The following is a 14450-nucleotide window of genomic DNA, read 5'->3' as shown; positions in this document are numbered from 1 at the left end:
GTGGCACTTTTTTAGTTCTTTTTTCTTTTTCTTTCTTTTTTTTTTTTTTAAAATCTTGGTTATCACCTGACTTGGCTTTTATTCTTCCTAAGAGCCTCATTTTCCACGCAGTCAGACTGCAACATCTGGAAGCCATCTCTTCTTTGGCAGGGAAAGATGTGACAGACACAATGAGGTGTAACTTCTACTTTTGTTATCTTACCTTTGCCTTTTTTAAGAGACATCTAAAACCGTACCATTTTAAAGATGTATTGCAATTTCAGGTGCGTTTTACCAAAGCTCAGGAATACTGTTGGGCAGAATCATTAGAGAGTAATAAAGATATTTTTCCCTTTAATAAGGCTAATAGTTGCATTTATTGTACAGTCGATTAGTTTTTCAGTATTTTGTAATGCTTATATCAAGTGTTAAAACTACATTTTACTGGACAGTGTAAATTACTAAATACTGATATAAAAATATCATATGATTCAAACCATCACAGTATATTTATATTTCAAAATGGTATTTAACTTACTGCATTAAAGATACTGATGTTACTAGTGGTACTTTAATGATTAATCCTATGATTGTGAAGCACTGTAGCATGTTCTTTTCCTTCCATAATACCTATTCCATGTATTTATTTAATAAAAACAGCAGAAGTCCAAAAAATACTTGTAGTGAGAGGGGGACTATTTGATGGTGAAGTTGAGGCTGGCAGAGTTACTAGGATGGTACACAGGTCCTTCTGTCTTACTCACTCTTCAAGTCTCTAAACTTGGGGTGAAGTCTTAACCTTCACGTTAGGTTTTAGCCTGACTTTTCATATGCCCTTTAAATCCCCTCCCACCCCCCGCAGAAAACCTGTTTAAGCTTTTGCCTTCATAGCGTTAAACTATGAAAAGAAGTTTTGCTTTCTGTTTACTGATGTGTGCATTACCTCTGGGGCCCTATGGTTTCCATGTGCTTGGCTGTTTCCTGGCTGGTCGTCTTCTCAGGCTGTGGTGGGTGCCATCAGCTGTTAGCCGGGCTTTTCATCTGAAAGCTGGTAAGAAGCAAATGGTTATGTAGGTATAAGTGCAGTCCGATACATAATGAAAACGGAGGAAATGTATGTGAAAAAGGAGAAGGCTTTGAGAAGGAGACAGCTGAGACGGGGCAGGTACCTGGTGAGTTTACAGGTAGAACAGGCTGTCTCCCTGCGGTGTGTGGGTCACTTAGGCGCTGGCGTGCAGGGCTGCCTCTCCCCTCGGCACGTAGCCAGGTGCCGGAGCAGGAGCCCAGCGGGGGGATCTGGGCTGTGCTGCCTGCTTTGCCCCACCGGAGCCACAGAACAGCAGACTGGCTACAGCCCCTCCCGAGGGAAGGGGAGGAACATTGGCAGTAGCGGTGCAAGGACTCCAGTTTGCCGCCTCTCTTCGATGTACGTGGTGCTGCGGCGCAGCAGAGCTCTGTCCCTGCTGGTGCTGCACTGGCACTGGCAAAGCTCCTCCTTGGCTTTGCTGTAAAGGGGTAGAGTTCAGCTGCCTGGGACGTTGCATCTGGTGACTTCTGTGGCTGCAGGATGAGTTGATTCAGCTGGCTGATCCAATGGAGAGCTAATCGGGACGGAGGAAATGGTTTTTCATAGTTTGCTCGCTGCTGGTTCATTTGAATGCTAGAAGGGAGCAAAAACTTTCCTCTGCGTTTGGGGAGTGGGAAGGAAGACTACTGCTTTCAGCAGCAGCCCAGTGTCAGAAAAGCATGTTCCGAGATGGCTCCTTTCCACTTAATCGGCAGACTTGTTGCATGAACTAAAGAGCAAATATAAAAACTGAATCAAGAGCAGGCCAGGGAATGACAGTGGTAGTGTGGCATATCAACAGCCACCGTACCATTGCCTTTTTGGTTTTTTGAAAGATGAAGGGAGAGAGAGATGTGTGGACAGAAGTGGTGTGGAGGGGGGTGTAAGAGCTGCAAGTTTAGGAAAAAAATAAATTGTGAAGAAAGAAACTGAAAAGATGAGGCCTGTATAAATTAGGTCATTTGGGTTCTTTGTTGGAGTGTTAACTGTTCAGTGACTTTGGCACCATGGACTGTTACTGTGTGTACAGACCATGTCTCTGTTGGTAAGCATGGAAGAACGTGGATTGATGATGTCTAGTTCAGGTCTCCTTGTAAAGGAATTACAGGACTCATTTGTTAAGCAAACGGCACGAAAATAACCACACATCTAAAGGTATTAATTGCATTATTGTTCAGTTTGGTCTTGATTATGCTATCATAACATGATCAAAACTGCTGATACGGTTATAACTAAATCATGTTAAAGTACGGTTGTTACAATACAGAATGCTACTTGAAGTTTGTTTTCTGTATTTCACTCAGATGACAGAATTGCTTTAAAGCTTGTTGGCAGCTGAAATATTAGTAGAAATAACACACGTAGAAACAACACACTCTTTCAGGCCTGTAGGGAATATCATGCAGTTGCTCAAAGTCTAGCTTAAAAATCCACTTACAAAGATGAATGCAAAAGTAATATGAAGAAGCATACTTATTTGGGGGTGAAAAACCCCAAGCAACCAAACCTTATTTTATAAAACAAAAATTTAGACATACTCTAGTCTCTCAGAAAAAGGAATGAGGGGCATAATGTAGTTGGTAACAGCTTTCTCTTCTTAAATAGTTAAGGGAAAATATTGGACATACTTCTGATCCTTTATTTAAATTTTGTCTGACCTAGCATTTTAACTGTTGCTACTGCATAATTGGTTCTGAAGCATCAGCATCTCTCATTCATGGACAGATAAATAATTCAGGGATGAACTTTAGCCGCACACTTCAGCATCACAATTTCAGAAGTTCTAATTTTCTGAATTAAGAAAGTGAAGTCCTTGATTTTACAGGTGATTAACTGAATTACAGGGAAAAATCAATACATCTCTGAACAGCCATCCTGCATTTCCAAAATCTTTACCCTGGCCACATAGCCATTTTTAAACTTTGCATCTCTGCCTTCCCAGAAAAATGATAACTGTTTTACTGATTAGCCTTATAAAACTTCCAGATAATAGATGCCAAGCAACAACAAAAAGTGCATGTGTGCCCCAAACCCACCCCAAACCAAAACCCACCTACTTGAAATGCATTGCTGTGAGCTTGTTAAGTAATATTCTAGTTACTGCATTTACGCAAGCGTATGAAACACAAGCTTCTGGGACAGATCTCGTGATTCTTTATATTTTCTCTGTGTGTGTGTATATGCATATTCTTTTAACAAAGGCTGCTTGCTGAATTATATTAATGTTTGTTTAGCCTATTTGTGCATGTAATGGAAATTGTGAGAAGACAGGTAGCACTTGGCAGCTGCTGATCACGTATGTGTTATTGTGTGAATTATGCTGGTGAATTTTGTCAACTTTTGCCAGATCTCAACATTTGGCCAGTATATTTGAGTTAATTACAACCATACCTAAACTAATTATTCATGTATCTGGCAAAAATAACCTTTTAAAATTTAAATCTGTTTTTCAGTGTAGACACAGTTGAGTTCTTTATAGTGTTTCATGCTTAGCTCTTGCTTTTATCAGTCAAATTATTTTAAATAGAAACTCCTCTTGCATTTAGAGTTGGCAACATTATGTATGATTAGTGTTCCTGGACTACTTCTTTTGTTCCAGTGGTTTTTTAGTTCATTAATGTTTTGTTAGCAAAATTTTAAAGGGCAAGGTACAATAAAGGGATACAGTATTTCTGCTATTAAAATGTATTTTGAAATTCTTCTGCTTGGTTTTGAAAACTAAATACTGAGAGTAGTTGTACTACAGCAGCTGTATGCATTTCTATCTTTGGAAGAATCATTGAGTCAAACATGTATATGCATTTATTTCAGAAAAGACGCAGGAATCTTCTGGTATCTTTATGTAATCTAAATATAAATCTAAAGGAAATGTCCTACAATATTATTGCAGTTTTAGCAATCTATTATAAAGTTTATTGCACAGAAATAACTAGGTCAACCTCTGGATGACCTGTCTTTTGGAGTTTCTTCAGTTAGCTTTAGGCGAGAGCTCCACCTTGTGATCTTTCAGCAGGATACATTTTATAGTTAATAATTTAATTATGATTTCACAAAGTCAAGTGACTTTGGAAAGTTTTCATAGACTTGAGAGATTTCAGTATCTGCTTGGGAAAATTCAAGTTGAAATTCTGTGAACATGCAAAAAAAGAAACTGAAGAAGAGCTGCTTTTTATGATGCATTTCAGTTTAGATTTAACATTAAAATGATCTGATTATTAGAGCATGTTTCATAGGTAATGTAGACTTTCACTGTTTGGAATGGCATCTGCAAGAATTTCACTTTCCTCTTCTTGGACTGCACTGTGATGAACTTAGTATATATTAAAAGTTCTGAAAGGGTGCTTATATGGACTGGTTTTGTTTCTTGCTGACTTTCCAAACCAGGTGCTTTGAATGAGTCATCAAGTATGTGCATGAAGAAGACATGGCTGGGTAGTCTGGAATTTCCAGAAGGCATTAGTGAGATCAAGGATAATGGGGAATGACCAGTGCCAGTCTTTTCCCAGACCAAAACAGGAGAACATCAAATAAAAATGGAAAGTGATAAATTCAAAGCAAAGAGCATGCCTCTTGGTTGTATGGAGTTTGGCTGTGGAGTTCTTGTATGGAACACCATTGCTGCTGAATATTGAGTTCAAAAAGTAATTGGAAATATTAATGGAAAAAATATTGATAAGGGGTTATAAAATATAGGGACAGCCTCTCTGGCTGAAAAAATCCCCGAGTTATTTCTGGATGCCAGGAAGGTGTTCAGGGAAACGTGTTCTTCCTTGAGCAGCTTCTGTTGGCCACTGCCAAAGAGGACATGCTGGGCTAGGTTGGCCCTGGTGGTTGAGAATCAGAAGTCCACATCATATTCTGGATGTATGTAAATCTTTTAAAATGATCCTTTACTGGGACAAATGCAGGGGTGGTTTTTTTTTTTTTTTTTTTGGTCATTGCTGGAGTTGGAGCTTGACGCTGGAGATCCCTTACAGTCTTACCTTGTATGTTCTTGCAACGTGTTCATCTGTAGCTACTGTTTTCCGTAATACCAGTATAGAGTTGCACACGAGGGCCAAGTTTCTTCTTCCTTCAAGAAAAACAATTCTTGAAACATAAATCTTAGTAGCTTAACGCTTCAGCATCTAGCAAGAACTTGATTACTTCTTTCCTATTTTATAAGGTCGTTCTGACCAAACAATGCCATGTTTTCTTTCATGTCTTGTTGTTTGTACTAAGATGAACAGTTCTTACAAGAAGTTCAAGTTGGTATAAACTGCAGCCAGCTAGTTTTGTCAAGTGATTTATTTGACTTGTTTGATGTAGAGAATATATACTTTAATAGTTTACCCATCCTTTTTCGTAGTTTTGTTACCAAATTTTTCCTATAAAATATTTCTGTGTTTGTAAGAAATTTTATTGAGAATTTTTGCAGAATTTGATAGGACAATAGATTTGCTTTTCATGAAGGGAGCTAAAAATGTGTTAATTCTGTGAACAAGTGGTTAACTTGCTTTGTTTTTCAGTACTTTCAATTTTATGGAATAGGTAATTCCAGTATTGCAAATAGGTAGTATTAATGAGCCATACTGTGAAATTTGCATGTGAGCACCCTGATTGTCATTTTAGTAGATGTGTTGCTTCTTGACATTGGAAAATGTTAACTAGAAAAAGTCAAAGAACAACATGGTGATAGACAGGTTGAACTTGAAACTGAGCAGTGTGGTTTTTGAAGTTTGCATCTTTGCTTCGCATTGGGACTGAATCACAAGCATGCCCCAAAAAGGACTTGTGTGGCTGGATCTCTTTCTTTTTCTTTTTTTTCTTTTACCCCTCTGAGCAGGTGCTAGCCTGATGACCAAGGCACTAAAATGTGCTGTGGCATTTTTCCAAGTGCAGGTTGCTGACAGGAATCAGAGCAAATCTTTATCTAATCCAAAGTGTAGAGCATTTTGATATGTCACCAACTGAGCATATAGTTTTACAGCCAGCCTGGATGGTGTAATAGCTCCTTGCCACCAAAGAAGGGAGTTTTACTCTTCCCTCCCCTGCTCACGGCTACGCAATCTGGTGTTTCCCGTGCATTGGCTCCGGATACCTGCTGTTGAACCAGTTCAACTTGATAATCAGGGGAAAAAAATTCTTGAGGTATAATTTGCCCATTTTATTGGGGAATTGAATCAGGTGATACTGAATGGCAGAGCCTACAAAGATAAATGGCTGGGGAGGGGATGGTACCCTGCCTGCGACTGATTGTTTGCTAAAGGGAGTGTATTAATGGAGCAGGAGAGGATGAAGTGCAGCGGTCATGTGCCCATGTGGGTTTCGAGAAGGGAGGAATGGGGTGACAAAGGTTGCTGCCATTCTGCAGCAGCAATGTTTTTGAAGCTTTTCTTCTTCTACTGTGTTCTGGATGGAACATGCTTTCATAGTTGCAGACTATCTTGAGATTCACTGGCGTATCTTGAACCTCCTCTCTTTTTGCCACTCTTTCTTTCCACTCTGGTTCTCTGCTTTTATGTAATTGTGTGAAATGTAAAGAAAGAGAACATAATAAGTTCAGGGTTTATGGTTTCTCTCAGCTCTCTAAATTCTGGAAGCTACAGTGGCCCCTAGCATTCAGAATAGGCACTTGCAGGAAAAAAACCCATACAGCCTCTATCTCCATAGTCAATTGAAATGCAGTCTCTGAAGCATAGCTACCAGACGTTAAGCAACATGTGCTTAGCATGCCAAAATTAAATCTTTCCCTTAAATACCTAATCACTCCAGCAAGCTGTAGAGTCAGCAGACGTTGAAGGTTTTTCTCCTTGCTATTGTATCTTTAAAATACCTGAATATCATGCTTTCTTAATTTAACTGTTTAAGTTAGCCTGGGGCAGACAATTGGTGTTAGAAAACTTTAGCCTGCATGGTTAAATCTCACATTTGAAATATCCAGTAAGTTGTGGTTCCCCCCCCACCCCGTAAACATAGGAAAATTAGATAAATATCAGAATTTATGAATAGGTGGCAATATTATAATGAAGTTGAAAAGCAAGTGTTTCACAATCTTACATTTTCTTGATAAAATGCTATGCTGTTTCTGATGTTTCTCTTTATAACATGTGGATAGTATTATCTTCCTTGATATTCTTAGAGTCTTGTCAAATGCTTTAAATGTTAAAACTGCTGTAAGCCTGGTTTATCAGCTCTGGAAGACAGGGAGTTGTGAAACAGCTGGCTAGGTTATGAGAACTTGTTATAAGAGCTTATCTTTGTGGAAAATGTCATGGAAGTTTACAAATCGGAGATAAAAAGTTGGTATACGTCATGTCCTTAAATGTACGCATATCATGCTTTAAATTTAACATCAAATCTGGTTTTGGTTTGGTTAACCAGAAATATCCTAGTGTTGGTAAGTGTGGGGTCTGCAGTGCATGGTGTTACGGTTCAAACTTAAATCTAGTATAGATTCAGAAATAAAAGCTATTAGTTGCAAGGTGTTAATGAAAACCATTCCAATTTGCTCATCCTATTCAAAAAATGGGTTTTGCCAAATGTTTTTGTATTTCATTTTACTGCGATGCTTTTAAGATTTGTGAAGGTACTTTGTAGTAAGATCACGGGAGGAGTCAAAAATGTAAAATCTTTAGGCAGGAAAAAGCTTGGTTGGAAATAGAGGGTGGCATGATCTAAATTTTCTGTGTTTCCAACTTTTTTACCCCTTCATATGTGGAAAAATTTTCACTGTATTTATTTATTTTATTCTAGAAGTTGTCCACTACAAAGGAAGAAAGAAAAGTAAGCTTGTACTTCAGACTGGTTTTTGAATATCTTTCTAATACAGTGGTGTTCCAGAAGATGATAAAGAAATGATAGCAGCTCCAGAAATACCAACTGATTTTACTCTCCTTCAGTAAGTGTTTTAAGAATTTGTAGTTTCATTTTCAAATGTACTCGTTTTTTTTTTAGTGTTAATACATATGGTTGGTTTTCTCTTGGAAACAAGGAAGCAAAATGAGGGGAATAGGGTTCTAGATTTTTTCCTACAGAGATGTTAATAAAGCATTGTCTGAATTATTTCTGGAGTATTCAGCAATAATTAAGTATTTCTAAAATATTTAATTATTTTAAGTAATTTTTTAAACTTTGCTAGTAGGAAGCCATTGTGCCAGACACCTTTTTGTTTGTTATGTACTTCTCAGGATTTTGTCTTTAAAAATGAAATGTTTGAATAAGAAATTCTTTGATTAGGAATACAAAAAAAAAGTTTCCTTCATTATGTCGGGGGGGGGGGGGGGGGGGAGTAGTTGAGGTATTCGCCCTTAATAACTGGGGCAGGTTGCCTAATACTTGAAATACTTAATGCCAAATGCTTTCGTTAGAGCCAAAGTTTTAGCTTCCCTCAGGCATCAGTTCCGTGATGTTTTTGACAGCATTTTATTAGCTCGCTAGTCTTCCTACAATTTTTAAGAAACAGACATTTGAATTTTCAAGATGTAAAATCTGATATAGATTACATTTTGGACAGAGAAATAAAGTGATTATTTTAAGCAGACCAGAAGAATCCAGTTCCTCGCCCTCTAATTGTCAAGAAATTGACATGAATACATTTCAACAGACTATTGAAATGGATTAAATTGGTATAAAATTTAAAAAGAGAACAAAGATGAGGTTTTGTTTCAATGAGGTTGGTTGTGTGGGGTTTTTTCTCCTTTTAATGAGAAATAAAGGTAAATTGGAAGATGGTTTAATATGAAATACTGTTTTTACAGCTGTTTGTAATGTTTCTTTACTCTTTTGGTACAAGTTCATTGCTTAGTGAAATGTTTGAAGTTTGTGTTCTATTCTTTCCTGTGAAAAAAAAGAACACCTATGAAGTTTTGAAGAATATTTCTCATCTTTTTCTTTCTTCCCCCCCACCCCACCTGTTGGAGACCTTTTCAGCCCATATGAGAGTACATAGTCAACAAAACCAGAAATAGCAAAATACATGTTAAAAGGCAGAAAGCTCCTTTCAGACACTTGCAATAGTGAGACCTTAAGTTTCTGGACTGTTTTAGAATGTTATGAGTAAATACATAGGAAAGGGTCTCCTGTGCCCCCCGGTCATCTTTATGATTGCATTGCTAAATTGAATTGGGAAGTGTGTATCAGAAATTTGTGATAGCAGCTGGAATTCATCGTACTGCATGTATGTGTTAAAACAAGATCTAGTAGCATCATTTAAGTTGTGTTCTACAGGAAATGTAGAAATGGAGAGTATGTAAGCTAAGTATTCGCTATTAATAATTTAGGTGATTTCACACACACACCCCCAATCAGTGTTGGCAATAAAGGATTTGTATATCGATGCAGCATATTTTAATGATAGAAGAAATTAAACAAATGAGAAAGTTTGTGTATTGTTTAACATCTTTCTATCTTATAAGCTTAAACAGAACTACAGGCTACCTTTTTGACGGAGAAACCTCACCTGAAGTTTTTTCCTGTACCTTTCAACATAAGTGTGTACCTCTTAACTAGTTACTTAGTTTCTAATAATGTGAAGAGATCTGCCCAGACACTTTGGTTATGAGGGAAGGTGGTGGTTTCTTTTTTTTTTCCCTGCTGAGTTTTTTCCTCTCTCTCTCTCTTTTTTTTTTTTTTGTTGAAGTATTTGTGACAGATACTTATAGTGCCCTTTGCTTTTTGAGATGGCGCAATATTTGTCACGTGCCAAAAGCAAGATTCCCAAACTGTTGCTATTTTCTACCCCACTTCACATCTTTTAACCTTAGTGTATGGCTTTCTTTGCACGTAAATTGTTTGGAGGAGGCAGGGTAGGGTGTGAGTGTGAGGATATGCTCCAATCTGTTCCTCGACTTAAACAGAAGAAAAAAGCAGTTTCACTGTTAGAGCTGACTTACTGGACTGAGAGCATGATGTGACTTCATGTAGTATATTTAAGAATGTTTCTGATGAAATGTGTAAATGGTTTGTCTTTCTATCCCTGCAGGGAGTCTGAAACACACTTCTCTTCCGATACAGACTTTGAGGATATTGAAGGAAAAAACCAAAAACAAGGCAAAGGAAAAGTATGTTCATTTTATAGGAATACTGAAACACTTCTACTGTCATGAACTGAAAAGTTCAGCACTTGCTTTGAAGCTGAACGAGCTAGGAATATTTTCTGAAAATGCAAGTGTTCTGTGAAGAGAGTTCATATCTGTATTTGCATTGAAATGCTTCATCTTGAGGATTTGTGTGATATTTCCTAAGTGCTATAAAGGCATAAGGGAGGTGGGGGAGAAAAAGTTTAGCTTTGATTTGATTAGTCTCTCTGCATGTGTTCCATCCTATACTGAAAATTGGTGCTAATACAGTCTCTTTTGGTTGTTGTCATTAATTCTGGCTCTGTTTTAATTTGAAAAGTGAACAGGAACCAGTAATTCAATTAAAAAGGGGGTTTTTTTATGGGTTGCAGGCAGGAGGTGACACTACCTGAGTGGGGAGGTTTAAACCCACATTAGTAGCCTGTCTCTCTCCATACTGGTGGTGATAAATAGTTTTATACAACAGTCATTTTAATTTCTGTTTAAATTTTTTTTCTTCTTTCTGTAAGTCATGCTTGATTTGGGGAATCAAATGCTAAGACGTGTCTGCTCTTCCTTAACCCCACTTGCCAGTGCGTGCTCAAATTAAAAAACAAAAGGTTAATGAATTGCAGAGGAGACTTTGTGACGTGTGTTAAGGGAATCACCATAGCTGTTTTAAATAAAATTAAAAAAAAAAATTAAAAAATTAAATAATTTGTTTTAAAATTTAAACACAAGAAAAATCTTTGTGTCATACACTGTCACTAATTGCATTTCTAGTTGCCAGAAGATTTTAAATGAGGGAAGGAGGAAAATGGAACCTGTAGAATTCTTAGAATCATAGAATCGTTTAGGTTGGAAAAGACCTTTAAGATCATCCAGTCCAACCAGTTGGTCTTTGTATCAGTCAGGATCAGCTATTATTCTCAACTTTGGATTTTAAATCTGGTTCCTGAAAACAAAAGGCCTCGTGTATAGTTGTCATGGTTTGAATAGTAATTTAGGTTTTTTTAAATTACTACATAATAACCAATTAAGACTTCTTGTGCGTGTGTGTGATTGCAGACCTGTAAAAAAGGGAAAAAAGGACCAGCAGAGAAGGGGAAAAGTGGAAACGGAGGAGGGAAGCCTGGTGGTCCAAATCGGATGAATGGACATCACCAACAGAATGGTGTGGAAAACATGATGCTGTTTGAGGTAGTTAAAATGGGCAAGAGTGCTATGCAGGTAAGACTTGGGATATCTGTATGACTTGGATGAATATACAAATTAAATATAACTATTTTCCTGTATTTAATAAACGATTTAATAGAATGAAGCCTAAAGTAATTTTTTTCACTTTGTAGTTTTTAGTTCCAGATTAAGATTAAAAAAAAAAAAAGTACTTTTGCATTGTTAAGGTTTGAATTTGAATGAACTGATTTTTCATTTCTAAATGTCAGGCATGAATAATCATATAGATAATGAAGGAATTCAAACTATGATTCAAAGTGAATTTTCAGTATCCTAAATGAAGAAAGGTTCTTTTAGATTACATGACTTTAAAGTCGTTTTTGTGTGGCTGTAACTAAATAGAAGTGTGGTTTATGCCTATGGTTGTCATAGAACTTAACAAGAAATCTGTAGTTTGTAGATGCTCCCAGAGCTTAGATTATCTGAAAAGAAATCATTACTTCTCTTACCCAAAGTAAAATCACTAGCTACAGCTTAAGGGCTATTCTTTACATTTCCCCTAAGTTGACTTGGCTAATGTATATTGCAACACTCTGATTGGGTGGAATTTGAGTCAGGAAGTTTTAACCTGTTGGAAGTCTCTGCATTAGGCATTGTCTCCACTGCATTTACTAATAGGACTGAAGTCAGTCTATTAAGAAATTTAGCACTTTTTTTTTCTTTTTGAACTCGGTTAAATTGGTAAAGCGTTTGCTTGACTGTGTGAATCTTCCAGTGGAGAGAGGGTTACAGTGTAAGCCTGTCAGCTGTGAAGCCTTCCTGCTGACTCGCTCATGTGACTCCTCAGCAGTCTCGAAGAAAGACTATCTTTGGGATTGCAAATCTAGAGTTTACAGCTTCTGTGGTGCACATGCAGGAAGCTGGGTCTATATGCAGCCCTCTCGAGATCTGCAGGCTCCTGTATTAGAGCTGCGAACCTTGAAGCCTGAATTCCTTGGCAGAAATTTAGTTCAGACTTTTAAAAAAGAACAGACTGCTTTGATGCACTTGCACAGCGAAATTCTGATACTTCCGTCATTTGTTTTGTTCTGCCGTATTTCAAAGCAGGTGCAAAAACTGTGCTTTTCTAACTGTTGCTGTGTGTGCTACAATTTTAGCCAATTATCAGTGGCTGTATCTTCATGACATTTTAACTGTTTAAAATGATACACAGTCAAAATCTTTTGCTTTCCAAGAGCAAAATGGACCTTTGCCAGGCCTGATAACTCTGTTGAATTGGGGAATTGATACCTGGATAATAGTGTGAATCTTAGTCAATGTTTTTTGTCAAAACTGAGGAAGGAAAAAAAAAGTCTCAGAGTATTTCTAAAGTAAAGTCCACTTCAGAACGCAGTGTAAAAAGTTTTCTCAGTGGCCTTCAGTGCTTGCTTACCTGAAAAGATTTTTCCAATAGTTTTTATTTTATTTTAAATTTTGTTCCATATCATCTTCTGAGTTAGTGTCTATTCTCTGGCAAAAACAGATGGTTCATCCACTGAGACAAAATGTTTCGAGGAAACTACTGTTTTGCTGGAGGTTCTTTAAATAAATTCTGAAAACAAGGCTGCCTAACTGAAATATTTGTCCTGTTCCTAGCATTATCCTGTTCTTGCACAGTGACCTTCTTTATAAGCCTAGTTTAAGATGTTTCCTAGAATATTTTCCACCCTCCTTACAGATAAATCAAATCAGTACTAGTTTGTAGGTTCTGCTCCTACTGGAAAGACTACGACAGTTTCACTTTGAGTTTTTCATTCTTTTTGTCTTGCTGACAAAAGTTGTGCATCATACTATAACCAATCCTAAATTTAGGGAAGAGGGATTTAGCTGTATCTCTGTTCAGAAATTTTTCTGCATGGCAGTATGTTTTATTTGTCCTCACAGCATTATTGCCTGTGAGAGTAAGCACTGAGAAGAGTACAGACAGGAAGCATTGGAGATGCTGTGTAGTCCAATTGTCTTTTGGAAGTTCTGAACTATTACATCATCCCTCTTTATTTAGAATGACTCTAGATTTTTAGGGCAGGGTATCAACATATTAAAAATCTCAAAACAGAGGGCTTGATACTAAAGTGAGTCTCTTGCACCTGCATTAATGAATTAATTGTATGATGTATGTTTTTATGACTTCTGCAGTAGACAGTTTGTACTACACACATGGATGGTTTAAACATAATTGCATGTAAATTCTGTTTTTCTCAAAACCATTATCACAGGTTTCCTATTGATTTGCTTCCCTTTAAGGTTTTTTTTAGTAAAATGCTCTTGTTCCTATTTGGTTTAGTGAATACAAAGTAATTAATGTCATAGAATCATGGAATCGTTTGGGTTGGAAAAGACCTTTAAGATCATCCAGTCCAACCAGTGTAGAGCAGTGCTGTTCATCCTGTTATGGCTAATGTGCGTGGAGCACAGTTCATCAAAGGGCAACGCTTTTGAAGAGTATAGGGAGTTGTAGCTGTTGGAACTGAACACCTAAATAGTGTCTTTACAGAAGCATCACTAGTTTGAAAGAAAGAAAGAAAAAAAAAAAAGAGATAAAACCTGCTTCTGTAAAATATACCTAATTTTTTTTGCATTCTTCCTCAAAAAAAGTTACTGTAGGACTGTATGGTATTCCTGTGCTTTGTGTTTAGGTGTCAGTTTTGTACTTGTATATGTTTATAGAATAAAATTAGTTCTCTTGAAAACTGGTATTATGGTAGTAAAAGATCATTCAAACATTTTGTTCTGTTTTAATCAAAACCCGACAGAATTCAAGTTATGGAAGGAAGAAGAATCACTTACTGGAAAGCAGTTAAATAAAACTGTCTTCAGTTTATGAAAACTAAAATGTGCCTTTATATTTGTTTCTTTTCAGTCTGTAGTGGATGACTGGATAGAGTCATACAAACATGACAGAGATATAGCACTTCTTGATCTCATTAACTTCTTTATTCAGTGTTCAGGCTGCAAAGGTAAGATACTGAAATGTTTACTCATCCATTTAAGTAATAGTATTCTCATTCTTAGCTTTTATACTACATATGCTGTAGGACCGCTCCATCCCTGCAGCTAGTTTACGTTATTAGGTTCTTGTGGTTAAGCTAGTATTTCTGAAGGTGAGAGCAGGAGATTTAGAAATATTATACTATATTTAAAAATGTAGATTA

The 14450-nt window shown here is 37.0% G+C and overlaps 1 protein-coding gene across 6 annotated transcripts in view; it reads left to right on the top strand.

Moving 5' to 3' along the window:
- Positions 1-14450, top strand: part of STAG2 (STAG2 cohesin complex component) — an 82540-nt gene that overhangs the window by 30295 nt on the left and 37795 nt on the right. For all 6 annotated transcript variants that reach the window (XM_075720721.1, XM_075720722.1, XM_075720720.1 and 3 more), the window contains exons 2-5: positions 7781-7925; positions 10008-10086; positions 11152-11313; positions 14159-14255. In XM_075720721.1, the coding sequence (XP_075576836.1) occupies positions 7882-7925; positions 10008-10086; positions 11152-11313; positions 14159-14255 (382 nt within the window). In that variant the 5' untranslated portion in view covers positions 7781-7881. The remainder of the gene's footprint in view (positions 1-7780; positions 7926-10007; positions 10087-11151; positions 11314-14158; positions 14256-14450) is intronic.

Source organism: Pelecanus crispus, chromosome 13 (genome assembly GCF_030463565.1).
Source record: "Pelecanus crispus isolate bPelCri1 chromosome 13, bPelCri1.pri, whole genome shotgun sequence".
Taxonomy (NCBI): domain Eukaryota; kingdom Metazoa; phylum Chordata; class Aves; order Pelecaniformes; family Pelecanidae; genus Pelecanus; species Pelecanus crispus.
This window is presented reverse-complemented; position numbering and strand designations above follow the sequence as displayed.